This window comes from Callithrix jacchus, chromosome 13 (genome assembly GCF_049354715.1).
Source record: "Callithrix jacchus isolate 240 chromosome 13, calJac240_pri, whole genome shotgun sequence".
NCBI classification, from domain to species: Eukaryota; Metazoa; Chordata; class Mammalia; order Primates; family Cebidae; genus Callithrix; species Callithrix jacchus.
Window position 1 is genome coordinate 53,402,777 of NC_133514.1, and position 26,652 is coordinate 53,429,428.

Below are 26,652 nucleotides of genomic sequence, written 5' to 3' on the forward strand. Positions count from 1 at the left end.
GTTAGGTGGTATCTCAATGTAGTTTTGATTTTCATTTCTCTAATGACCAGTGATGATGAGCATTTTTTCATATGTTGGCCTCATATATGTCTTCTTTTGTAAAGTGTCTGTTCATGTCCTTCACCCAATTTTGAATGGGTTTTTTTCTCATAAATCTGTTTGAGTTCTTTGTAAATTCTGGATATCAGCCCTTTGTCAGATGGGTAAACTGCAAAAATATTGGTTGCTGATTCACTCTAATGACTGTTTCTTTTGCCCTGCAGAAGCTGTGGAGTTTGATTAGGTCCCATTTGTCTATTTTGGCTTTTGTTGCCATTGCTTTTGGTGTTTTGGTCATGAAGTCCTTGCCTATGCCTATGTCTTGAATGGTTTTGCCTAGATTTTCTTCTAGGGTTTTTATAGTGTTAGGTCTTATGTTTAAGTCTTTAATCTATCTGGAGTTAATTTTAGTGTAAGGTATTAGGAAGGGGTCCAGTTTCTGCTTTCTATACATAGCTAGCCAGTTTTCCCAACACCATTTATTAAACAGGGAATGCTGGGCCAGGCGCGGTGGCTCACGTCTGTAATCCCAGCACTGTGGGAGGCCGATGCGGGTGGATCATGAGGTCAAGAGATCGAGACCATCCTGGTCAACATGGTGAAGCCCCATCTCTACTAAAAATATGAAAAATTAGCTGGGCATGGTGGCACACGCCTGTAATCCCAGCTACTCAGGAGGCTGAGGCAGGAGAATTGCCTGAACCCAGGAGGCGGAGGTTGCAGTGAGCTGAGATTGTGCCATTGCACTCCAGCCTGGGTGACGAGCGAAACTCCATCTCAAAAAAAAAAAAAAAAAAAAAAAAGAGGGAATCCTTTCCCCATTGCTTGTTTTTGTCAGGTTTGTCAAAGATCAGATGGTTGTAAATATGTTGTGTTGCCTCTGAGGCCTCTTTTCTGTTCCCTTGGTCTATATCTCTGTTTTGATAGCAGTACCATGCTGTTTTGATTACTGTAGCCTTGTAGTATAGTTTGAAGTCCGGAAGTGTGATGCCTTCTGCTGTGTTCTTTTTGCTTAGAATTGACTTGGCTATGCGGGCTCTCTTTTGGTTCCATATGAAGTTTAAGGTGGTGTTTTCCAGTTCTCTGAAGAGGGTCATTAGTAGCTTGATGGGGATAGCATTGAAGCTGTAAATTACTTTGGGCAGTATGCCATTTTCACAATATTGATTCTTCCTAACCATGAACATGGAATCTTTCTCCATCTGTTTGTGTCCTCTCTTACTTCGTTGAGCAGTGGCTTGTAGTTATCCTTGAAGAGGTCCTTTATGTTCCTTGTTAGTTGTATTTCTAGGTATTTTACTCTCTTTGTAGCAATTGTGAATGGTAGTTCATGCTTGATTTGGCTCTCTTTAAGTCTTTTATTGGTGTATAGGAATGCTTGTCATTTTTGCACATTGATTTTGTATCCTGAGACTTTGCTGAAGTTGCTTAGCAGTTTCAGGAGATTTTGGGCTGAGATGATGGGGTCTTCTAGATATATAATCATGTCGTCTGCAAATAGAGACAATTTGGCTTCCTCCTTTCCTATTTGAATACCCTTTATTTCTTTTTCTTGCCTGATTGCTCTGGCTAGAACTTCTAGTACTATATTGAATAGGAGTGGTGAGAGAGGGCATCCTTGTCTAGTGCCGGATTTCAAAGGGAATGCTTCCAGTTTTTGTGGGTGGCTAGTCTTAGAAGATACTCTTCGATGTCATAGAACTTCTGAGCAACAAAGGATGAAGAGGAATGCCATACTTTCTAAAATAGGTTTTTAGGCACTGCTTGGCTGGAAATTCCTTCTCTGCTTGCCCCCAGTCTCCCCAGCAGGCCCTTCCACTTGTCGGTGTGGTTGATGTGGGGCCCCACTTTCTGCCTGGCCTGGCTGGATCCGGGGTCACAGCACTCCTGATCTCTGCTGTCTCTCCCCTCTTGGGAAAGGTGTGCTTTCGAGTTGTGACAGGTGGAAGCTCAGTATTGAGTTCCTCCTTCCCTCCCTGATTTCTCCTAACCTCCAGGGAACAGACTTTTTGCTGGGCTGTTGGAGGGCTGGCTCGAGGAGTAGCTACATTTTTGGTACATGATCTTTGCCCTGATGTTTTGGAGACAGTTCTGTGATGCTTTCTAGAACCCTCCAACTGCAAACTGGCAATGTGTTGAGTCACAGATGATTCTTCAGCCTCTGGGTGGGCGTGGTGCTGGTTCTTCACGACAGTTCCCTCCACCCACTAGGGTTCAGTAATTGAGTCCGAAATAAACTGACAGTAGGCAAGTTAACAGAAGAGCTTAGATGAACTTTTCACATGCATGGGGGCATCACATTGAATGAAGAGCCAATAACCTCCAAATGCAGTGAGATGGAGAAGCTGCGGTACTCCCTTCACAGGGGACAGGGAAAGGGATGGGGGCACCTTAGGAGAGTTAGGTAAATGACCTTTGGGAAAGATTAATGAGACCTCGGAAGAACAGGTGACAGTCTGCAACAGCATCCAGGTGTGACATGTTAGCCTTCGGTTCCCTGGTGGTTGAGGTTCCCAGGGAGGAGTTCATGACAGTTGAGGTCCTTCTGGAGGATCTGTCTTTGAGCAGGTGAAGATATCCAGAGAAAGCCCCTTCCAGCATTTGCAATTCCCCAGCTGCCCTCAGTTAAGTCTAGTGAGGTGGCATTTCCTGAACTCCTTCGTTTTCATACCTGGTTGGTGCAGGTCCCATGTTACATATGGGTGACTTATTTCCAGGGTAGCTGGTGCCAAAACAGCCATGCTTAGTGTGGGGTTGAAGGGCCAGACAGGTGCTTAGTGGGGAGCACAAGGCAGGCAGGGGCTTTGGGGAGGCAGCAAGGCTGTAAACTGTTCAGGCATTGGAACATGTGGTCATGTTTCTGTGGAGGATTCCGAAGCAATGAACCAGCAAGAAGGAAAGTTTCAGCAACTCAAAGCCAAGCAAATGGCCTCTTTAATGACTCAAACCAGAGAAGAAACTGAGTCTAGAAATAAATGTGTAAAAACACAATGTAGTGTATTGTTGCTATTTTCTCTGATTCCCATCTCCAGCCTTTAAAAGCTAGATGTGCACACATGTTCGTGTGCAGTGCGGGGGGCGGTGTTACATGTGGAGTGCCTGTGCGTGGTGTGTGTGGGGTGTGGTTTTTAAGTGACCCGGAGGGGTCAGGTCTAGGGAGTCAAATTGTCTCTGTCACTAGAAAACCAGATCCTGGTGTAAGTAGGCCCAACTCTTCCTATACCAGAAATTCTAAAACGGAGGTAATTTTGTGAACTGAATATGACAGTTTTGACTTTGAGAACATTGTGACTGTAAACAAAAAGTTCCAACCATAAATTTTTTTTCTTTTTTGAGACAGTTTCGCTCGTTACCCAGGCTGAAGTGCAATGGTGCAATCAGCTCACCGCAGCCTCTGCCTCCTGGGTTCAAGCAATTCTCCTGCCTCAGTCTCCCGAGTAGCTGGGACTACTGGTGTGTGCCACCACGCCTAGCTAATTTTTGTATTTTTAGTACAGATAGGGTTTCACCATGTTGACCAGGATGGTCTCGATCTCTTGACCTTGTGATCCACCTGCCTTAGCCTCCCAAAGTGCTGGGATTATAGGCGTGAGCCACCGCGCCCAGCCTCCAACCATAAATTTTTATGAAAGGTATTTTGGGCCAGGTGTGGTGGCTCACAACTGTAATCCCAGCACTTTGGGAGGCCAAGGTGGGCAGATCACCGGAGGTCAAAAGTTCAAGACCAGCCAGGCCAATGTGGTGTAACTTCATCTCTACTAAAAATACAAAAATTAGGCATGGTAGGGCATGCCTGTAATCTCATCTACTCGGGAGGCTGAGGCAGGAGAATCCCTTGAACCTGGGAGGCAAAGGTTGCAATGAGCCAAGATTGCATCACTGCACTCCAGCCTGGGCAACAGAATGAGACTGTCTCAAAAAAAAAAAAAAAAAAAACATTTTGTGCAGTAACCTCTACTAAGCCAGTATAATTCCTTTATCCATTTTTTATAGGGATTTAATAACAATTTGTGTGTGTGCGTGTGTGTGTTTTGAGACACAGTCTTTATTGCCCAGGCTGGAGTGCAGTAGTACGAGCTCAACTCAGTGTAACCTCTGCCTCCCAGGTTCATGCAACTCTCCTGCCTCAGCCTCCCAAGTAGCTGGGATTACAGGTGCACACCACCACACCTGGCTAATTTTTGTGTATATATATATATATTTTTTAGTAGAGACTGGGTTTCTCCATTTTGGCCAGGCTGGTCTCAAACTCTTGGTTGTCTGCCCGCCTCAATGTCCAAAAGTGCTGGGATTACAGGTGTGGGCCAACACACCCAGCCAAGAGTTTCAGTTTTATCTTGTAAAATTATTTTACTTAAGAATTCTTTTCTTAGAAAACTTGACAGATGATCAATAATCGACTTTCGTTCCATGTGATGTTTTGCAGCATAGCTATGGGTTTCAATTCTACCATGTCTTAGGACAAATTTTGCTGATTTAGAGTTGACAAGATTACTTGCAGTTTTTAGTAATTTTACCATGAGTATTTCACCTATCTACTTTTTAGGGTTAATATTACCAATAATTGTTACTAGCTGGATACAAGACAGCTACTGAGTAGTATTTTCAGTTGTTCCATGTGAAGAGCTGCCACCTCATCAGAGGCTTCTGAGCCACACTCAGGTGCGGGTCCGCAGTGTCCTGCTGCTCCTGATTCCAGGGAGATGCCCAGCTGTGGACAGCAGAGTGTGAGCTGGTCCTCCAGCACCCTGAGGAATTCAGCATGGACGAGGAAGTTCTGCAGGGAACATGCCACAGGCAGATGCTGAGTGGAGGGAGAGGGAACAAAAAGGAGGGCCTCTCCAAGGAAAGGGGGGGCCCTAGCAAGTTCATGCTAGAATAGAGGTTTCCCCCACTGGCTGGGCAAAATGCCAAGGAACAACAGGGGTGGACATTGTAAGACTGCTGGCTGACTTTGGTGGATGATAATTCACTGATAATTTTCCTTTTTTTTGTTGTTGTGGCTTTTAAGTATCTAGTGAAATGCTGAATATTTAGAAGGGCGCCTGTTCTTTTTCTTTTTTTGAAATGAAGTCTCACTCTTGCTGCTCAGGCTGTAGTGCAATGGTGCAGTCTCAGCTCACTACAACCTCTGCCTCCCAGGTTCAAGCAATTCTCCTGCCTCAGCCTCCCGAGTAGCTAGGATTAGAGATGCACACCACCATACCCGGCTAATTTTTGTATTTTTAAGAGACAGGGTTTCACCATGTTGGTCAGGCTGGTCTCAATCTGCTGACCTCGTGATCTAGCTGCCTTATCCTCCCAAAGTGCAGGGATTACAGGGGTGAACTATCACGCCCGGCCTGGTGCCTGTTTTTCAAAAGTTAACATGTAAGTCACCTGGGGACCTTGTTCAAATGCAGATTCAGATTCCACAGGTCTTGGGGTAAGAGACCTGGCCTTCCTCAGACTCCAAAGCCATAATAGAATCTGTTGGTATAGGACTTTACCTTTACCACATTAAACTCTGCATAATTTTGGTATCTTAACCCACAGTGATCAGAGATATTAAACATTTAATATTTATATTTTACTTCCTCAGCTGCAAATCAGCACTTTCAAACTCTACGTGTCAAAGCCCACATGACCACTGGTGGTAATCAGAACTTGTGGTGATCACAGCTTGTTGTGGCTGTAGTGGCTGTTGTGGCAACACTGCTACCCTAGGAGCAGCCAGGGTCTGTTGTGGACAGGGCACAGCTGTCTCAGATCCATCCACTTGGCTCACAAGCTGTGTCCCTCTGTGAGTAGTAGGCAGCCTGTGGGGATCAGTATCAGGCTCTACACTTGCTTAGTGAATGTCCCCACAATTTTAATTTGAGGCAAAGAGCCAAATCTTGTCAATGCTGAGCCGTTCCTTCCCCTCCCAAGCTGGACCTACTTGATCTCTTCAGCAGCTTGGATCCTGCCCTACATTCACCTGCTTTGCATGCTCTGTTCCCCTCAAATAGTAATGACTCTGTGCAGCACTCAAGATCAGTCACCTTTTCGCGACGTGGACAGAGTTAGCAAGTCAATATACAGGACACTCAATTCAATTGCAGTTGTGTGGGACATACTTAACAATTACACTAAAAAAAAAAATCCATCATTGATCTTGAAATTCAGATGTAAGGGTAAGTCCTGTACCTTACATGGGCTCCCTACAGCAAGGTCAATCTAAGTGGGCAGGTGTGAGCCTGGTGAGCTCTCCACCATGGCTCTGTCTTCAGGGAGTTCCTTCCTGGCCTTGCCAGCCTGTGGTGCAGTGGATGTGAGGCAGAACTCATGACTCCATTCGAGAGAACTTCCCATTCCTTCTCTCCTCCTGCTGTCACTGGAACAATCTTAACAGTAGTAATGGGATATAAGGGTTTTTATCCTCACATGAAAAACTCAAGAACTGTAGGTGTGACTTTTTTCGGAAGGCTAGAGCTGCCCTTCCAAAGAGAAGCTTCTTGCTCTAATTGTAGCTGCAGTGTTCAGCAGTCGCGTTTTGGTCCCCAGGCTCTAGCCCTGCAGACAGGTGCCCCACTGGTGCATCCAAATCAAATAGATCATGCCTGCTTTCCCCCCCAGATGCAGCAATTTTGATCCCACAGGAACCTCTGTGCCCAGGGAGCCTCCACAAACAGTTCATTCCTTCATTCTCGGGGACGTGCACAACAGTGGGGCAACAGTGATCCACGCAGGCCATGTCACTGCTTTGAGCCTCAGTCTCCCATCTGTAAAATGGTAGGTGGGCAGTCGGGCCACAGCTTATTTTGTAGCTGAGCCTTGAGGCTGGGAAATGAAACTTGCATGTTAAAAGAATGCTTGGTTCTTTCCTTCCTGACTCATCTCTGCACTGTAAAGTTTAATATTATTAACATGATGACTAAGTCACAGATCATGTCCTGTAGGAAAAATGAATTGGAGTATGATGCTAAAAGCCCTACAGCTAGGTACTTACCAGCCATTATTTATCTAAGCATCCTTTGGAAGTCAAGATTATCTCTCCCATTTTACCAATCAGAAAACTGAAGTTCAACAAGACTTGCTTTTGAAGGTTATGAAGAAACCGAGACTCAAGACTTTACCGTCTAGGCTGGGCATGGTGGCTCATGCCTGTAATTCCAGCACTTTGGGAGGCTGAGGTGGGTGGACTGCCTGAGCTCAGGAGTTCAAGACCAGCCTGGGCAACACAATAAGACCCTGTCTCTACTAAAATACAAAAAAATTAGCCAGGCATGGTGGCGGTGTGTGCCTGTATTCCCAGCTACTTGTGAGGCTGAGGCAGGAGAATTGCTTGAACCTGGGAAGCGGAGGTTGCAGTGAGCCAAGATCACACCACTACACTCCAGCCTGGGCAACAGAGTGAGACTGTCTCCAAAAAAAGCGAAACTAACAAAAAAAGACTTCCCTCACCAAAGTCCATGTTCCTCCCAGTACCCGCATTGTTTCTCTAGAAGCGAGACCCAGGAACAGCTCAGCACAACGCCCAGTCACTGCCCCCCTGCCACCCCTGACGCTCAGCACAATGCCCCGTCACATCACCCCCAACGGTCAGCACGACACCGGTCACAGCACCCCGACGCCTGAACTAGGTGGTGAGAGCAGAGGGATGCCCGAAATCTGCTGGGGCTGAAGTGAAACACCTCCTGTTGTCATGCTTGTCTAGTGACAGCAAAGTCATCAGACTGCAGAGAAAGAGCATCCATCACTTCACAGGCTCAGGGCCCCCAGCACCTAATGGACAACAGCACTCTCTCTGCTCCTCAAAAGAGCCCCTATGTGTCACATTTAAGGGCCTTTCTGCCCCCTCCTCTGCCCAGGCTTGCTATTATGCCTCCTGGGTCTCCTGGGCTCTAGTCTAGAACATTCCAGGGGCACCACCCACCTTCCCTAAAAGCTGCAGGATCTTCCTCTGAAGCCTTCACCTGCTAACTGACTCAGACTTTTCCCTCTGTCCCTTGTGAGAGTCACGGGCCAGATCCTTGCATGGTGCCAGGGCTGAAGCTACAGACATGGGTCGGGTGCACATCCCCTTGGAGAGTCCATAAAGCCCAGGCTGCATCTTGCTTAGCCTGGCTGGACTCAGAAGGTGTGTTTGTTCTTAGGATATCCTAGAACATAGCAAGAAATGTGCTCTTCAGCACGGAAATAGTTCCAGTGAAAAGAAAAAGATCATGCAGCACTAGAGCCCATCTCGGTAGATGACCTCAGGTCTCAACACTCCATTATCTCCAGATGCCCACTGTTAAATGTACCATATCAGGGCATTTGAGACTTTCCATCAAGGAGAGCTTAGCTATATAAATTTAACATTGTAGATCTAACTATACAAAACAGAGAAGTCAGCTGTTCTCTGAGCTTTCAATGACAGATACTTTAATTGTGGAATTTTTAAAGCAAAAAAAGCAATGGAAACTTCATTTTTATTCTAGACCAGTCTATCCTAGACATGCTAATTATGATTGGCTGTGCTGAGTCCTCATTTACCGCGTGAAATGCAAATGTCTGTAAATTGCAATGCCTGGGGCCAAGCCAGGCCAGTGGACTTGTGTGCAGTTCCCACTAGAGCCAGGAGCGGCTGACTGCAGACCCAACCCAGTCCACTGGGTTTTGCAAACACGGGCTCCCTCCCAGCAGCAACGGCTTGTGGAAGGGTGGCAGGCTGCTGCTAGCATGCATGCCAGGGGCCTGGCGTGCTCCCCACACCTGCAGAGGTGAGGGATACAAAGTGAGCTGAAAACAAAACACTATGTTCTCCTTTAGCCTTGAAGAAGTGCCTCAACCAACTCCTCGGCAGCCACAGGGTGCTCAATCTCTTCACAGGAAGAATGTGTACAAAAAACTCGAAGCTTTTCTTTTTCCCAAATGGCTGTTGAATTTATTTGCTTGATCAATAATGGTCCTGGCAAAAATTAGTTAACCAATGTGAGACATTTGTAATGAAATACTAATTTAAAAAATCCATGACACCTTGATAGAAATTAGAGTTTACACAAACAAAAAAGGAACCTTCGATATTGCCAGCAGCTATAAAGTGAATGTACTGAGACCGACAGGACAGCAAGAAGGCATCTGCACATTTATATATGACACCCAACCATACTTTCAGTCACCAGAATATCTTCTCTCCAGATTTAAAAAAATAGTATGCTGATTTCTATAACAAAGCTTTTTTTCCGTACAAAAATCAAATAATGGCCAACGAGTCACAACAGTGCAATAAGTAGAGGATTAAAAACTGCATCAAATAGGTGCTGAAAATAAATACTACCCAGGAGGAGGAGGAGAGAGCCCTCGTGTGGGGTTTGTTTTCATCCCCTTGAATGTCTGTGGGGTTTGTCTTCCGAGCCACGAGCCTGGCCTGTCACGGTGCTGTTCACTCTGACATAGTGTGACTGCAGCACGTTGCCTCCAGAGCCCGGCCTCCCAGAAGCCTCAGAGCATCAGAGCATTCGTCTCATCAGATGGACCAGAAACAAGAAAATGGGGCGGAGTGAATCACAGCTATCATTCAAAGGAAAGGAATTTTTTTCTATTGCTCAATCTTGTCAATTGGGAGTCCACCAGTAGGTTCACCAAGACGATAGGGATCATTTCAAACTTTTGTTTAAAAGAATATATATGGCTTATTCAGGCAAGGAGACATGTACATTCTAGCCCAAGCAAGCAATCGGAGTCATTCTGTTTTTAAGGAAGGTCAGTCATTTAAAAGACTTCTGGTTTGAGCAACATCCTCTGTGGATGCACCCGGCCAAGGTGACTACCTTACCTTTGACCAACCCCGTGAGAAGGCCTTTATTGGTCCCCGCAGTGAGGAACCGGCGGGAACAGGCGGCCTCCTCTCCGCAGGCCTGCGCTGCCAGGGGCAGGTGGGCAGGCTCCACAGGCAGCCCCTGTCTATGGCCAAAGAGGCCATCCTGGTGACTCGGGCTTATGGACTGTGGTTTAGAACTGCAGAAGGAGTTAGGAGGGTGGGCCAGGGAATACCCACCAGGTGCCACTCTGGCCAGTCAGAGAATGTGAGGCAGCTCCCCCATAGGGATCTGCACCGAGAAGGTGTGGAAGGCACAAGCAAGAGTGACGGTACCAGAGATCCCGGAGGGCGCGGCTCGTGGCAGCCACAGCAGGCACAGCGCTGACCTGGTGTGGTTCCCCCCTTGAATGAAAAAGAGATCCTGATTCTGCTGTGATAAAAAAGCAAAGAAAGACAATTTTTGGTTTAAAAAGAAGCCACTCAAGGGTTAAAATAGTTATTTTAAGTTAACAAAGAAAATTAATCTTCAAATAAGCTGACACTATCTGGAAAACTCATCTGTCCCTAAAGCCCACAATGCGTCCACTGCTTCATCCTCCCACAGAACCTGAGCCTGACGCAAAGGAGTCAGACATGTAACAGAGGAAGAGTCTGAGAAGAGAAGAAGACACCTTTACAGAATGTACAGCGAGAGAGCCAGCCTGGCCCCCGGGTTACAGTAAGATGCACAGGTCCTTTCAGTCTCGTGGACTCCGGACGGCCGCGCAAGCTGCTCAGATGGACGTCTCTTTCCTGTCCCTGCTGGGCGATGGCTTCGCCGGCTCCTTGCCTGCCTTTGGCTGCTCTTTAGCTGCTTTCGGCTCAAGGACGCCGTCTCTGGGCGGCTGTACAGCAACCCCGCGCCACTCAGACTCCTCGTCCTCCTGAGCTTGCTGGTCGGCCTTGGCTCGCTGCATCTGGAGCAGCCGGAGCTGCACTCGCAGCTCGATGATGGCCTCACGCTCCTCATGAATTGCTTGATTCAAATGATTGTTCTTTATCTTTGGGAATGACAGAAAGGGCAGTTATCACTTCAGGAAGTCAGAGGACGATTTCTCAGGAGCAGACCGCAGTTAGCAAGGGCATCCTACAGAGCAATCTCGTTTTGTTAAAGTCAGTGGGTTGTGAAACAGAAGACAAACACAATGGGAATGCACAGTAAGCCACATGACTCTTCAGAATGTAAGGCTGGAAACCCTGCTCCTGGTTACAGGAGAGAAACGCATCCATGTGCCAGCAGAAAACCATTATTTTAATAATTCAGTATCCTAGTGTTTAAAATAGACAACCTATATATAATTTGGAAGTGATCTCTGAACAGCCTTTAAGGAGAAAATAAAAGTAATTTTACTAGCAATTAGAGAGGAGAGTTAGAGATCAGATAAAAGACTAAATTTGTTTCAAAGGTGAATCTCCTTTGTCTTTTGTGAATGGCATTACTTTAATTCTGAAATGTCCTACTCAAATCAAACTACAGAAAATTACTATCACTTCTAAATCATCTGGACACACTAGGCAAAGTTTAGGTACTATGGAACAGCAGCAGCCTTTCCTGCTGTGGCCTCCACTCTGTGACGGGTGCCAGCCTCCCTTGCTTAGTGTGGCATGGACTAGACTCTGCAAAGAGGACGTAAGCACAAGCACAGAGCGCCATGCGTGCACCCTGCCCTTGGTCACTGGGCATGCCTTGATCCCTTCCCTGCTGACTTAGTCCTGCTAAGAGTGGTAAGACAGAGCAGCCATGTTGGACTGCTGGAAAAAAACTTGTGTGAAGGATGATGGGCTGGACTGCCTGCCACACGAGACGCCACCTTGTTTAAACCACTATGTTATTTTCTTTTTTACAACAGTTCAGCCTACGCCCCCAGTACAATACTTCTGGATTCTGTTTTCCTACTACTACGATCTTAAAATGTTAAGAAAGGAACAGCAGGTACCAAGGTGAGGCCTTTCTGAACAGGAGCTCCAGCAACCCCGGTCTCAGCACCTGCAGGGCTTCCTCCCACAGCACATTCCTGCTGCAGCAAGGGTCTCTGCCTTGAGCCTTTGTGGCTGACTCTGAGCCCTGATCACAGGCTCAGCAGAGAGGATTCCTGTGCAGGGTGGCTGTGTGTGGAATTTTGCTTTTCTATGCAGGGTGTAGATCTGGTTCACAGCAGACACTAAGCGAACCCAAATGAGGGACACAGAGCTGTCCCTCTGTCCTTAGACTCCTTTCTATGAAGAGGATGTCTTCTCTCACTCAATCCTTACGTCGATATTTTATTTGGGGTAAGAAGGGAAATTGTGATCTAGACCTTTATCGCTGCGATTCCCTCTCACCTGCTGCCTCTCAGGCTAAGGCCAAGAGAAACTCTGAGAAACCCACAGAGAGACTTGAGAGACTGTCCCTTCTGTCACTAGCACTGATTTTGCTGTTCACCTTCTCTGGGAACAGAGACTAGGTCATTCAAAGCTGCTCAAGCTGACACAGTAAAGTGAGGCTTGCCTTTACTTCAGGAGAAAGGTCTAGATATCATATTAAAGTCATGGAATGCCACTTCATAGCCTGAGGAAGATACACAGGTACCATCTGCTTAGCCGGAACTTAGCTCATGTTCCCACAGACACTCTGTGAGGCGTCCCTTAAATTCCTCAGCCTCCCAACTGGCAATCAAGAAAAAGAAGGACAATTCTGAGGGTAAATATGTGGCCTCTACAACTTTCTAAAAGTTCGTACGCTTTTTTGGCTACTTGCCCCCAAAACTCACTTCCAGCTCTTCGTTCTGTCTCTGTAAATCTTCCAGAATGATCTGCAGTTCCTCTTCATCCTCACTCTCACTCTCACTCTCAGAGGAGTACTCCTCAGTCTCGCTGCGGCCGTGCTGCTGGCGACTGCAAAGGTGAGAGACAAAGGAAGACTTCACTGGGCGTGCTTGTCTGTGACCTCCTTTTATATTTACCCTATTTTCATGAATCTCCTCGAATTAAAACCATTCTTAAGACCTGATAAATAGGAAACTTAAAGATGATTAATTTCACATGCCTAATACTTTTGTAGGAAAGTCTGAGAGATAAAACAATTATGTTTATATTTAAAGAAACATTCTCAGAAGCCTCAAAACTCTTGGCTTTCCTTTACCTCTGAATTTCGGCAATCTCAGCTCTGAGGCGTTCAATCTCTTCTTTTTCTGAGGCAATCTGCCGGCGCAGAAACTGCTCCATGGCCAGGAGCTCCTCCTGTTCAGTCAGGATCTCATTCTCCTGAAATAATGATCACTGGTGAACACCTCTGAGTTTTACTCCAGGAAATGTCACTTGTTTGGGGTCTCCCATGTTGCCCTGAATTCTTGAGCCCCATTGAGTGCTGAACATGAGTTATGTACTTCACAACCAAAAACATCCTATTTCATTAGGGTCAAGAAAAGGCTTCTTTGAGAAAAAGTAAAGTTATTTTGGGGGAAACGACTAGATTTTTCTCAATAACAAAATGCCACAAAGGAACCTCACATCCTCCTACTGCAAAAGCCCCGTGAAGCCCACAGACGGGAAGAAGCCAAGGCTTGAGGGACAAAATTGGCTTTAGTTTCCCACTCTTAATTCCTCCCCATCTCTTAGGAAAGAAGGTGTATGTAGTGACATTTGATAGAGTCACTACGAAAAGGAGGATCTAAGAGATGTCTGGCTGATGTCAGTGTTACCTTTAGGGTAGATCAGAGTAAAGGAAAGATCATAGAAACTTTTTCTCCTTTCCATAAGCCACCATCCTCTTTAAAGTCTTAGAGGTTTTTTTTTTCACTGTTTATTTGTTTTTCGAAACAGTCTCACTCTGTTACCCAGACTGGAGTGCAGTGGTACACTCACTGCAACCTCCACCTCCTGGGTTCAAGTGATTCTCCTGCCTCAGATGCTGAGTAGCTGGGATTACAGGCACCTGCCACCACGCTTGGCTAATTTTTACAGTTTTACTAGAGACAGGGTTTCACCATGTTGGCCAGGCTGGTCTCAAACTCCTGACCTCAAGTGATCCGCCTACCTCAGCCTCCCAAAGTGCTAAGATTACAGATATGACCACCATGCCTGGCCCAGAGGTATTTAAATTTAAGTCAATATTCAATATTCTGCTTTACCAGAATATCCACTTCCAAGACTGATAAGATCACCAGTTTTATTAAAAGAATGGGGGGGGAAACCCCTATCTGCCTAAGATCTAGAAAGCCCCTCCAACCTAGAGAAAAGAACAAGACAGACAAAACAGGGAGTAACAGAAGGTAGCTGTGGGGATGAGGAGCTGGGTGCAGACGTTCCTTCCAAACAAGCAGGTACTGAGAGGGTAAGTACTTACCACAGTCACATGCCAAAATGAACTACCCACAACCACCAACAGCACTGTGAACCTCTCTCCCGTAAATGAGAGACAACAGTATTGCTCAAATGTTTTTGAACACACAGATGTCTTTCTTGTACCTCCGCATTCCATTCTCAGTAACATTCCAAAGCTAACATTCTAAAGCTAATTCTAAAGCTAAGATTCTAAAGCTAACATTCCAACCAATACCAGGTTGAAAAACCCTGAAACAAAGACATAATCTGGGACTTCATCCTCTCCTCAGGGGAAAACAGTTATGTGTTCCTGCTAGGCAAAACAACGCATGTTTCAGAAGTGACAGAGAAGCCTACCTATTAATTAGGCTTTAGGTAAACCATTTTCATGAGTTTCTGGAAGCCTAGACACAATGTTGTCAGAGCCTAGAACTTAATTCCTTTCTGATTAAACTCTGGCAATTTCCAGAACAAAGTAAGGCTGACTTGAGAAATTCAGAAAGAAATGAGCTCATCTTCAGCTCTATGGCTGGAATACAGTAGGCATGAAAGAGGTATCTGTTAAATCAATAAAGGACTAATAAGACAATTTGCCTCCAACAATTGACTTTCACTTGCAAAGAATGAAATCAAAATATCTAAAAGGTGTTATTAGCAACAACTATTAGATGAAATCTGTATTTTACATTTCAAGAATCCCAGACTTTGTAAGGTCAGGAACAACAGTTTTAAAAATATTTTTAAAAGTCTGATCTCATTATATGGAACAAGTACCCCTAATCTGTAAATTAGGGAAAAGACCTATAACTGAGACCTATGTGTGGACAAAATTAGATTAAGCACCTAAAACAAGTAAGGAGTCCATTGCCCTTAGGAGTCATTACTGTATAATAAGGTAGTTTCTTTCATCATTAACTGAACATTTTAACAAACACAAAATTAAAGGAGGGCCAAATAAAACAGACACAGGCCCTCAAAATCATGTTACAATTTTGGTTAAAAGATTCACATCTGTAGTAGAGCTTCTCAAGTTATTATTTTTAAATGACCACTAAGAGTCTTGCAAAATAGAGAAAAAGATTTTAGGTTACCTGAGCAAGAAGAATATTTATAACTTCTTCATTTTCATTCATCTCTTCTTTGGAAACATCCTCTTTTGAAAGACTGGCTATCTCTTGTGCAATCTTGGTTTCACACTCCTGCCAAGTAAGACAAATAAAAAAGAACTGGTCAGCCTATATGCAACACATATTCAACAAAGTCACACCACCACAAATCTAGACGATTCCTTCTTATTTCCTAGAATTGAAATAATATCATGAACCATCTAGATGAATGGGTATTTGGTAACTGGGCTTGGAATATAACATGGAGATATCTTAGTCTGTGGCTGCACTGTGAAAACATTCAATTCTGGTTAATGTACTCGCCATTTTTTGGTACTCTTCCACAGAAATTACCTATTGTGATACTTAGGAAGGGTGTAGTCAGGAATGTAAATCTAGAGCACAGAATTGAGTGTTCACAAACATACAGTCAAGTAACCACCACCACCACCATCATGCTCTAGAACATTTCCATCGCCACACAAAGTGCCCTTGTGCTCCTCCCCATCCACTGACAACTTAGCAACTACTGTCCTGCTCTCCATTGTAGTTTTTCCTTTCCCTGAGTTTCATAACTGAATCAATCAGTAAATAGTGTGATTATCTAGCTTCTTTCACTTAGCACAATGCTTTTAAGATTCATCTATTTGGTTGTCTGTATCAGTATCAGTAGTTGCTGAGCAATATTCCACACAATCAATGTACCCCAATTTATTTATCCATTCACCAACTGATGGACATTGGAGTTCCTTCTAGTTGTAAGCTATTATAACTAGAACTGTTAGGAATATTTCGCACATACTTTGAGAGGTCAAATATTTCTCTTAGATAAATACCTAGGAGTGGGAAGGATGGGTGCTATGGTAAGTAACTGTATGTTTAACTTTATAAGAAACTGCCAACTGTTTTCCAAAATGGCTGCACCATTTTGCATCACCAAGAGCAACCTATTCTAGCTGATGTATACTGTTACCTCAGAGTGCTTTTAATATGTATTTCCTTACTGACTAATGATGATGAGAGTCTTTGCATGTGCTTATTTGCCATCTATATATAATCTTTGGTAAAGTATTTGTTTAAATTTTTGCCTTTTAAAATTGGTTTTCTTATTAAACAGTAAACTTTTTTTAAAAAAATTCAAGTCCTTTATCACATACAAGCTTTTGCAAATATTTTATCACAACTTCTGTCTTCGATATTTATTTTCTTAATATCTTTTAAAGAGCATATTTTTAAATTTTTTATAAAATTCAATTTATCAAATTTTTCTTTTATAGTTTATAGATTTTGTGTCCTATTTAGGAAATTACTAAGCCAAGATCAATAAGATATTTTCCTGCTTTTTCCTCTGGAAGCTCAAGTTATTTTTTGCATATGTTATATGGACAGAGTCAAGATTTTTTTTTCTTTGCATGTGTTCCAGTGCTATTTTGTTGAAAAAAAAATCCGTTCCCCACTGATTTTAGCATCTTCATTAAAAAGTAATTGCCTATATATGTGTAGGTCGACTCCTGAACTTTCTATTCTGTATGTGTATCTGTATCTAATACCTACTGTCTTCATTCCTGCAGCTTTTTAGTAGGTCTTGAAATGTATGAGTCCTCCAAACTTCTGGCTATGTTCTTCTTCAAAACTGTTGACCTCACACCTGTAATCCCAGCAATTTGGGAGGCCAAGGCAGGCAAATCACCTCAGGTCAGGAGTTTGAGACCAGCCTGACCAACATGGAGAAACCCTGTCCCTACTAAAATTACAAAATTAGCCAGGCATGGTGGCGCATGCCTGTAATCCCAACTACTTGGAGGCTGAGGCAGGAGAATTGCTTGAACCCAAGAGGCGGAGGTTGTGGTGAGCTGAGATCACACCACTGCACTCCAGCCTGGGCAATAATAGTGAAACTCTGTCTCAAAAAACAAAAACAAAAAAACCTGTTGGGTTTTTTTTGGTCATCTGTATTTCCACATAAATTTTAGAAGAGCTTATTCATTTTCACAATACCATCTGTTTGGATTTTGACTGTGATTGGACCCACGGATCAATTTGGGAAAACCTAACATCTTAACAATACTGATCCTTCTGTTCCACATGCATGATTTCTCTCTCCATTTATTTAGGTCTCCTTTTAATTTTTTTAAGTTCAATATCCAATTGTGCATTGCTAATACATAGAAACACATCAGACATTTGTAAATCTGGTCGTGTATCCTACAAACTTCCTAAACTCACTGATTAGTTCTTTAGTTGTAGATTCTTTAGGATTTTATATATACATAATCATGTTATCCAAGAATAAAAACTTACTTCTCGCCAATATGTGTGCTTTTTTTCTTGCTTTATTGCGCTGGCTAGAATGTCTAGTACAATGCTGAATAGTGGTGGTAACAGCAGAAATCCCTGCAGTGTTCACCAATCTTAGAGTAAGCAGTTAGTCTTTCACCATTAAGTATAATAATTGTAGATTCTTTGTAAATGTTCTTTATTGGGCTGAGAAAGTTATTTGCTGGGAGTTTTATCATGAATAAGTATTGAATTCTACCAACCTTTTTCTGCATCTACTGATAGGATGTGGGTTTTTCTTCTTTTTAGTCTGTTAATATGGTAAATTATATTACTTCTGTCTTTAAAAGTGATATATTCCTCAAAGTTGAAATTTGGGAAAAGCTAACATCTTAACAATATTGAATCTTCTGTTCCACATGCATGATTTATCTCTCCATTTATTTAGGTCTCTTTTTTTTTTCAGTTTCAATAACCAACTGTGCATTGCTAATATATAAAAATACATTAGGCTTTTGTAGAATCTTTTGAGCCTTTTGTGAATTAACGAGCTGGTGTGAAAACATAGCAGCAAGAAAATTGGTAAAGCAAAGTTAATCCATCCCTTCTCATATTGGCTCTGGCTGCTATATCATGATTCCTTTATTCAAGCAAGATATAGAAGCAAGAGAAACAAAAGCCAAGCCTCCCATCAGCCCTGTCCTAGGTCAGTCAAGACACTCTTCATTTAAAGGCGGCCTTGCAATGCCCATACGATGAACAGTTACAATTTGCTCATGAAGTCTGAGTGGTCTGTCTCTAATATCTGATTCTAGGCTGAGATATGAAGGAAAAAATTTTAACAGCAGCAATAACAACAACAAAAACAAGTAAAGGAAGCAAGAGATAAATAACCTAGTGAGCAAAAGAAAAGAAGAAAGAAAAATATACAGAGAGCTTCTGCTAGATTACCTATCCTGGAATGCACATGTAAGAGTCCCATGAATGCACTCGTCTGACAAAGCTATCCTTCACATGAATACAAATCTCTGACCTCAAAGAAACAGAAGTACTCAGGTTACCTTTGTCTTTTTAACACAACCACAACAGAGACTTATTATCATGTTCCCCAATTCTGGCAAGTGCTAACTAATGTTCCTTAGCTGTGCTGTTTAGATGCTGCACAGTTGATCTGCAATGTGGATTTTAAAGTGATCCAGAGATCCGGGATTTTACCGTTGATGTGACTGGTACACTCGCAGTCCCAGAACCAAGCAACACACTAAACAAGAGGGAACTCAAAAGTCTGACTGGCATGCCCTAAACTCATCAGGTATTGCACACCACTCTTCTTCTTATTATATAAATAGAATCTCCCCTAATCTTCAGGGCCTTCCAGGCGACCCTCATCACTACATTTCCAAAGGGCTGATTCTAAATGCCTCAAATTCCCTAGCAGTCCCTGAAGGTGTCTCACCATCCAGTCTGCTTCTCAGCTGTAGAAAGCCCTGTTTACAGGTATAACAAGGCAGGAAATGACAATTTTTTAGTAAAATCATTTTTAATTAAAACAAAACTTTCTAGGCCAGGCATGGTGGCTTACGCTTATAATCCCAGCACTTTGGGAGGTGGGAGGACTGCTTGAGTTCAGAAGTTTGAGACCAGCCTGGACAACATTTCTACAAACAATAAAAAATTAACTGAGCATGGTGGCGTACACCTGTAGTCCCAGCTACTCAGGAGGCTGAGGTGGGAGGATCCCTTGAGCCCAGGAGGTTGAGGCTACAGTGAGCCATGATTGTGCCACTGCACTCCAGCCTGGGTGACAGAGTGAGAAATCCCGTTCCCAAAAAATAAAACAAGAAAACTTTCTAGATTTCATTAAAATATGTCACTGACACCAGGCTGCAATATCAATAATACAGGACTAGAAACATTTTAGTGAATAAATTTCCCATCAGAGTAGTTCACTTCAAGTGACATTATATATTATATTCTTAAAAGAAAGAACTTGGGCCGGACATGATGTCTCATGCCTGTAATCCCACCACTTTGGGAGGCCGAGATGGGAGGATTACTTTAGGCCAAGAGTTTGAGACGAGCCTGGTCAACATCAAAAGAAAAAATAAAAGCAACAGTACATAAAAGACTCCAATATGTTCTATTATAAACATTATGTATCAAAATAATAACTCACCTGTCTTTTAGCTTCTCTCAGTTTTCTTTTGAGGGCTGTCAAAATTCTTTGTACTTCCCATAACCTTTCTTCTTTAGATAAATCCTTTATCCCACCCTGCAGATCTCGATGTAAACAATTCAAAAGAAACTCCTAGAAAGCAATGCCACACACTAAGTTGCATTTCATATCCTCATATCTTAAAGTAACAACAAGTGCAAATTCTAAAGATGTACAATCAACTATTTTTCAATTATTCCTTATTTCATTAGAGTAAAATAATGGCACTAATTATTTTTTTGAAGATATGATTGAGAAATAATCATTATTTGTTTTGCCTATGAATTAGGCACTCATTCACTAATGTCTATCGGTTCAATAATACTTAATCCACACCCCCCATCCCCAATGTCATCATCACTAACTAATAACAATTGGGAGTTCAGGGCAGGTACAAGGGAAGAAAAGCAAGCAGGGGTTTGATAAAGTTCATGGAAATAAATAATCATTAATGTAATTAAATTTATTTAGTCTTGAATTTCTTAATTTTCTCACACACACACACACACACACACGGCATTGTTTCTTCCATCAAAATAGCATAGTAAACAAGCCCAGGATTTGGGCTCAAATCTTGGGTCTATAATTAGTAATCATGTTACATAGGGTAAGATACGTAACTTCCCTGAATTTTAATATTCTTACCTATAAAACACAGGCGATGACAGCAACCTTGGCCAGAAAAAGCAAACATTTTTAGACTATTTACAATTTGTCTGGCATGTTTGATGTATTATTTCATTTGTGGTAATCTTTACATCAATCCTATAAAAGGGTCCATTTTAAAACGGGAATACCAACACTTAAGGTGGTTAAGAATTCACCTAAAATCAGTTAACTAAGAGAAAAGCAAGAATATAAAGCCAGGTTTTTTGATTCCAAAACCATGCTCTTTCCACCACGGTATTCCAACTTATTTGGCACGAAATAGTACTGGATGGGAATTTCTGACTTCAGTGTGCCAAACAGCCCCAGACACACATAAAGTGCTCAGGAAACAAGAGCCCATCGCCACTGGACTCCACAATGACCAATGCAGAGGCAGGCTATAGGGCAAGTGGGTGCACACACCTGTCTCCTGATCTCCTCCTTGATGCCCGCCTGGGTCTCTGGCAGCGTGGGCATCGTGGCCATGTTAGACCATCGCAGAGGTTTTGTCACTTGCTTTAGTATCACATTTCCAAAGAGTTCTTGCACATGTGTGAAAAACACATATAGGACTCGATTGCTGATCTAAGAAAAAAAGATTTACAAGAAAACTATTTAAATTATTATATTTCACTTATTTGTGTCTATCACATCATGAATCTTTTAATCCTGGGCATGTAAAGAAAAATCTACCCAATACTGACAACACAGTCTTTGCTAGTTAATGGCCAATTTAAGAAGAAAATGGTAAAATATGAGTTAATCATATATTCAAGCACCAGAAGGAACTGAAGGGAAAAAATGCCAAGAAAAGGATAGAGAAGCTGATGTCCATCCATTTGTTTATTTTTTCTATCACAACAATATTAACTGATTAAAACATCTTATGTTCTTTTTTATTTTTTAAGATGGAGCTCTGTAACCCAGGCTGAAGTACAGTGGCACAATCTCAGCTCACTGCAACCTCCACCTCACTGGTTCAAACGATTTTCCTGCCTGAGCCTCCCTTACTGGTAAGCTGGGATTACAGGTGTGTGCCACTATGCCCAGCTGATTTTCTTGTATTTTTAGTAAAAACAGGGTTTCACCATGTTGGCCAGGGTGGTCTCAAACTCCTGACCTCAAATCATCCACCCACCTCAACCTCCCAAAGTGCTGCAATTATAGGCGTGAGCCACGGTGCCCGGCTAAAACATCTTATGTTCTTTATTTTCAACTTACTTTGAGATCTTTTACAGATACAATGGGCTGAATGAGGACTGTGAGGGAAGCCAGAGAACTACAGTAGTAAAGCTGGATTGAGGTTGAAAGCTCAATTTACGTATGGATGTTCATATGCTAGAAGATCAGAGCATTAGGATGACTGAAAAGCTAATATAAGAAATTATTTCCTACCTAAAACTTAACTCTTACAACACACTTGGCTCTCCTATGATACGATCATCTATATTACAGTAATATTAAGTATCAATGTAATATTTACCAGATCCTGAAATCCTAATATGACCAAACTAAAATCTGAGAAACTTTTGCTTTCAAAGTGTAATCAATGAATAACAAAAGAATCTTTATTTTTTAGAGATAGATTCTTGCTCTGTCACCCAGACTGGAGTACAGTGGCATGATCATAGCTCACTAATGGGCTCAAGCAAGCCTTCTACCTCAGCCTCCAAAGTAACTGAGACTACATGTACATGCTACCACACCCAGCTAATTTTTTATTTTTTTTTTGCTATGTTGCCTAGCTGAACTCCTGGCCTCTAACTATCCTCCTGCCATGGCTTTCTAAAGTGCTGGCATTACAGGTGTGAGCCACTGTGCCTCACTGAAAGACTCTTTAGTAAATAAAAACACACTCTCATAACAGCAACAGTCATTTATGGTGACTTAGAATACTGGCCAAAAAGAGGGCTTAAGATAATAAATATAACCTATCATCTCCCTTTTATTGGCCTGAGCAAAACATCATTAACTCTAATTAAAGGAAAACATATACTCTATGACAGCACCAATTGAGCAGCAACAAAGAAAGGTCAACGTGTATGTTGTAAAAAGATACCAATTAACATATTACCCAATTTCCTGAAGTACCTTCTCAGATTCAGAGCCTGTAACATGTCCCTCTAGGATCCATCCTTATGAATGAAATCCTCAGGCTAAATATTTGACCAAACAAATTAATTTTAGGTCCTTTTGTGCTTGAGTTTGATGCGTGTTTGTGATATAATTAAGTAATAATGCTATTTGATGAAATAACTGGCATCTCTAAAATTCTACACATGAACTCTCTAACTGTAGATGCCATGGGCTCCTGCTCCAATAACAAACAATCCCTGTCATCAGGCCTTATTTATAAACCCCCATCAAAGACTATACCATATTCACATTACATCATTACAAGCTAAAGGGCAAGTATGTTCATTATCTTATACCTTGACACTGTCCACATTATGAAAGAAAAAGACCTGTATTCAAGCTAATCCATTACCTATCTTCTCAAGTTCACTGCTTTACATGTGACTCAGCAATAGAAAATGTACTCCGATTCCCCAGTGTCAGTACTAGAGGGGATGTGTGTAGAGAAGACCATGTACCTGCACAGTTGGGCTGAGCACTATGGAAATGTTCTGTATGTTCATTTTTGTTTCCAGTTCCTTTGCGATGACATGGTCCATGTGCACAATGAGCCAAGAAATCAGAAGATAGTTACATTCTGGCAGTTCTTTGAGTAAACGCTGGAATTCCTGCACTTTCTCAGTCTCCGTGGTTCTCCCACAAGCCTCTTCAAATCTGGGCATAAGCTCTTTGGTAAGCAAATTCTCTGGAAGGTCTCGCAAATACTGCTTCAGCAAACTGGCTACAGTGTTAGGCTCATATTCTTCCAAGTTTGTAGACTCCTCTCGGTCATAGGCTGCTTTTAGCTCATCCACCTTTGATTTAATTCCTTAAAACATTCAAATTCAGAAGAGAGAAGATACTGAGAAAATAAAATAAAACACACAAGCTTTCTTCACCATTTCACACACCCTTGCTAGGGATCTGAGAACAGCAACCTGAACAATAACAAACCTCTTCCTATGAAATATTTATCTGCACAAAGGTCATACAATTCCTCTGTAAACACCAACGTGTAAGACAACACTTGGCCAGGCGCAGTGGTTCACACCCAAAAACCCCAGCTCTTTGAGAGGCTGAGGCAGGCGAATCACTTGAGCCCAGGAGCTCAAGACAAGCTGGGCAACATGGTGAAAACCTGTCTCTACAAAAAATACAAAAATTAGCTGGACATGGTGGCATGTACCTGTGGTCCCAGTTCTGTGGGAGGCTGAGTTGGGAGGACCACTTGAGCCTGGGAGGTTGAGGCTACAATGAGCCATAGTTGTGCCACTGTATTCCAGCCTGGGGGACAGAGTAAGACACTGTCTCAAAAAATAAAAAAATTAATTAACAATAGGCTGGGTGTGGTAGCTCACACCTGTAATCCCAGCACTTTGGGAGGCCAAGGCAGGCAGATCATTTGAAGTCAGGAGTCCAACATGAGCCTAGCCAACATGGTGAAACCCTTGTCTCTACTGAAAATATAAAAATTAGCCAGGCATGGTGGCACATGCCTATAGTCCAGCTACTTGGGAGGCTGAGGCAGGAGAATCACTTGAACCTGGGAGGCAGAGGCTGCAGTCAGCCAAGATCATGCCATTGTACTGCAGCCTGGTGACAGAGCGAGACTCCATCTAAAAAAGGAAACCCAAAAAACTACACTTCAAAAGTGAATTTAACCAAAAGTTAAATAAGAATTGAAAAACTCAACATTCAGAACAAAAGTCAAAGCAACCATGGATACATTACGCAAATATGCCCATCAATTCATGAATTTTTTTTTAATGTAAAAGTGATTAGGTGTGGCCTGGCGCGGTGGCTGACACCTGTAATCCCAGCACTTTGGGAGGCCAAGGCAGGCGGATCACAAGGTCAGGAGCTCAAGACCAGCCTGGCCAACATGGTGAAACCTCGTCTCTACTAAAAATACAAAAATTAGCTGGGCATGGTGGCAGGCGCCTGTAATCTAGCTAAGGCAGGAGAATCATTTGAACCCGGGAGGCAGAGGTTGCAGTGAGCCGAGATCATGCCATTGTACTCCAGCCTGGGCAACAGAGCAAGACTCTTGTCTCAAAAAAAAAAAAAGGTAAAAGTCAGACACACTACAATCCAAGTGTAAGTCTTGCTTTACACAGGCAGCCAACTGCTTTTTCCAACAAGTCACAAGACTGACAAAAAATGCAACTTGGTGTACATAAGTATGTTCCAAAAAGTTGTGGGTAAATGACTTTTTATGTGTAAATACTGTACATGTGTAAATATTGTACTGTAACTGCAAAAGGTGAGTTAGCTACCCAAACAAACTCTTTGAAGATTATTCTCCATTAAACAATCCACATCTAATTTCTATTTCAAAGTTTGGATTTTTTAAGTATACCTTTAATCTGAACAGAGCTGGGACAAAAAAATAACGTTTGGGGTTCTAAAATCAAATTGTTTTGCTTATTGAACAAAAGGAAACTCTAACACACAAGCAAATAATTTTCAAACATTGTATAAGATTTGAAGTCTTCAGTACAATCTGCATTAAGTGCCGTAATTTAGTGATAGTGATTGCTCAGAAGAACACAAAGTCGTTTTTTGTTGTTTTTAATACTTAACACTTTCATCCAATTATTTGAAACAAGCTACATATTAAGGCTGACGGTTTCTACCGGTAAATGCTATCTAAGCTGAACAGCACTTGACAGTGAATACGGTGCTTACATCTGGACTTTGGGATTCCTTATCCTTCGTGAAAACCTTTTAGTGGCATTATGATAAATCTAATTTAGTATTGACAAAATAAAATAACAAAATACAAAATAACACTATTAATTTATTTTTAGATAATCTTTATTTTGTGACAGCAAAGTCAAAAATAATTCCCATTTTCTTACTTTTATGATAATATGAGTAAACCGTGATAACTTTAACCGAAATCCTTGGCAAAGATTTATTCTCTTCCTCATGTATATTTAATTCTTCCCCTTATAGTACCTACCCAACAAATTGTACAAGTAGTCAATCGGAATGTGTGTTTGGTTTGCCTTACTCTGAAACTGTTATCAAAATGTTTTCCTTTTAAAAATTGGACACTCCAAATAAAGCATTCCACAGAAAGAGAGAAAGTGCATACAGGTACACTTCAGTGCAAAAGATACAAGAAAATGTAGATGAATAAATTGAAATGTATAAAATCACTTGAATTGTCTTTCATATTAGCTTAAAATTGGTAAAATCACTTGAATTGTCTTTCATATTAGTTTAAAATTGGATAATCAAGAACTAAAACGTCCAGCAAAAGGTCTTAAAATGAATTAAGTGAGAACTAACATCTCCAGCAAAAAGCAGTATTATTATTAGCACTGGCCGGAAGAGTAGTACAAGCCAGGCTGACTACAGCAAACTGCCACAGGTTAGAGAATAAATGGAAAACTCATCGGAGCAGGAGCTCAGCCCCTAGCTATTGCAATGATGGACAGCAGCTCAGTCTGAATGCTTTTACATACAGAGAAGAGGAGTTCTATGACTATGAATTTCCTAAAAAAATGCAGACTTTAAAGTAGGCCAGAGACAAAAAGAATCCTTTGAACAAAGCTGCAGAAAATTTTCAGAGAAACTTTTACCTAAAACAAAATTACTTTATGGCTACTAAGACCATGTGAGAGAGGCAGCTTGTGTTATTAATGTTTAAATGTTAAAAAATCAATTCAGTAAATTATTCTTAAAAATTAAATATTTGGGCCAGGCGCAGTGGCTCATGCTTGTAATCCCAGCACTTTGGGAGGCTGAGGCAGGCAGATCACGAGGTCAAGAGATCGAGACCATGGTGAAACCCTGTCTCTACTAAAAAAAAAATACAAAAATTAGCTGGGTGTGGTGGCACGCACCTGTGGTCCCAGCTACTCAGGAGGCTGAGGCAGGAGAATTGCCTGAACCCGGGAAGCGGAGGTTGCAGTGAGCCGAGATTGCACCACTGCACTCCAGCCTGGCGCCTGGCGGCAGAGCAAGACTCTGTCTCAAAAAAAAAAAAATCAAATATTTGTTTAAATATATTTATTGAATACTAAGGAGTTATAAACTTAAATTCAATGCCTAATTTATTTCATGTTCTATAAAACAGTAACATTTTAGCCAAAATACTCTTAATAATGGCATGTAATCTAGTGGATTATGTAACA

General features: G+C 42.2%; 1 protein-coding gene across 4 annotated transcripts in view; it reads right to left on the reverse strand.

Annotated features, from left to right (window-relative positions):
• Positions 1-8,901: 8,901 nt before the first annotated feature.
• RALBP1 (ralA binding protein 1) overlaps positions 8,902-26,652 on the reverse strand; it is a 64,482-nt gene continuing 46,731 nt past the window's right edge. For all 4 annotated transcript variants that reach the window (XM_017963862.3, XM_035270564.3, XM_017963863.3 and 1 more), the window contains exons 4-10: positions 22,987-23,336; positions 20,816-20,977; positions 19,706-19,837; positions 15,238-15,345; positions 12,966-13,087; positions 12,595-12,718; positions 8,902-10,845 (exon numbers count right to left, since the gene is read on the reverse strand). In XM_017963862.3, the coding sequence (XP_017819351.1) occupies positions 10,579-10,845; positions 12,595-12,718; positions 12,966-13,087; positions 15,238-15,345; positions 19,706-19,837; positions 20,816-20,977; positions 22,987-23,336 (1,265 nt within the window). In that variant the 3' untranslated portion in view covers positions 8,902-10,578. The remainder of the gene's footprint in view (positions 10,846-12,594; positions 12,719-12,965; positions 13,088-15,237; positions 15,346-19,705; positions 19,838-20,815; positions 20,978-22,986; positions 23,337-26,652) is intronic.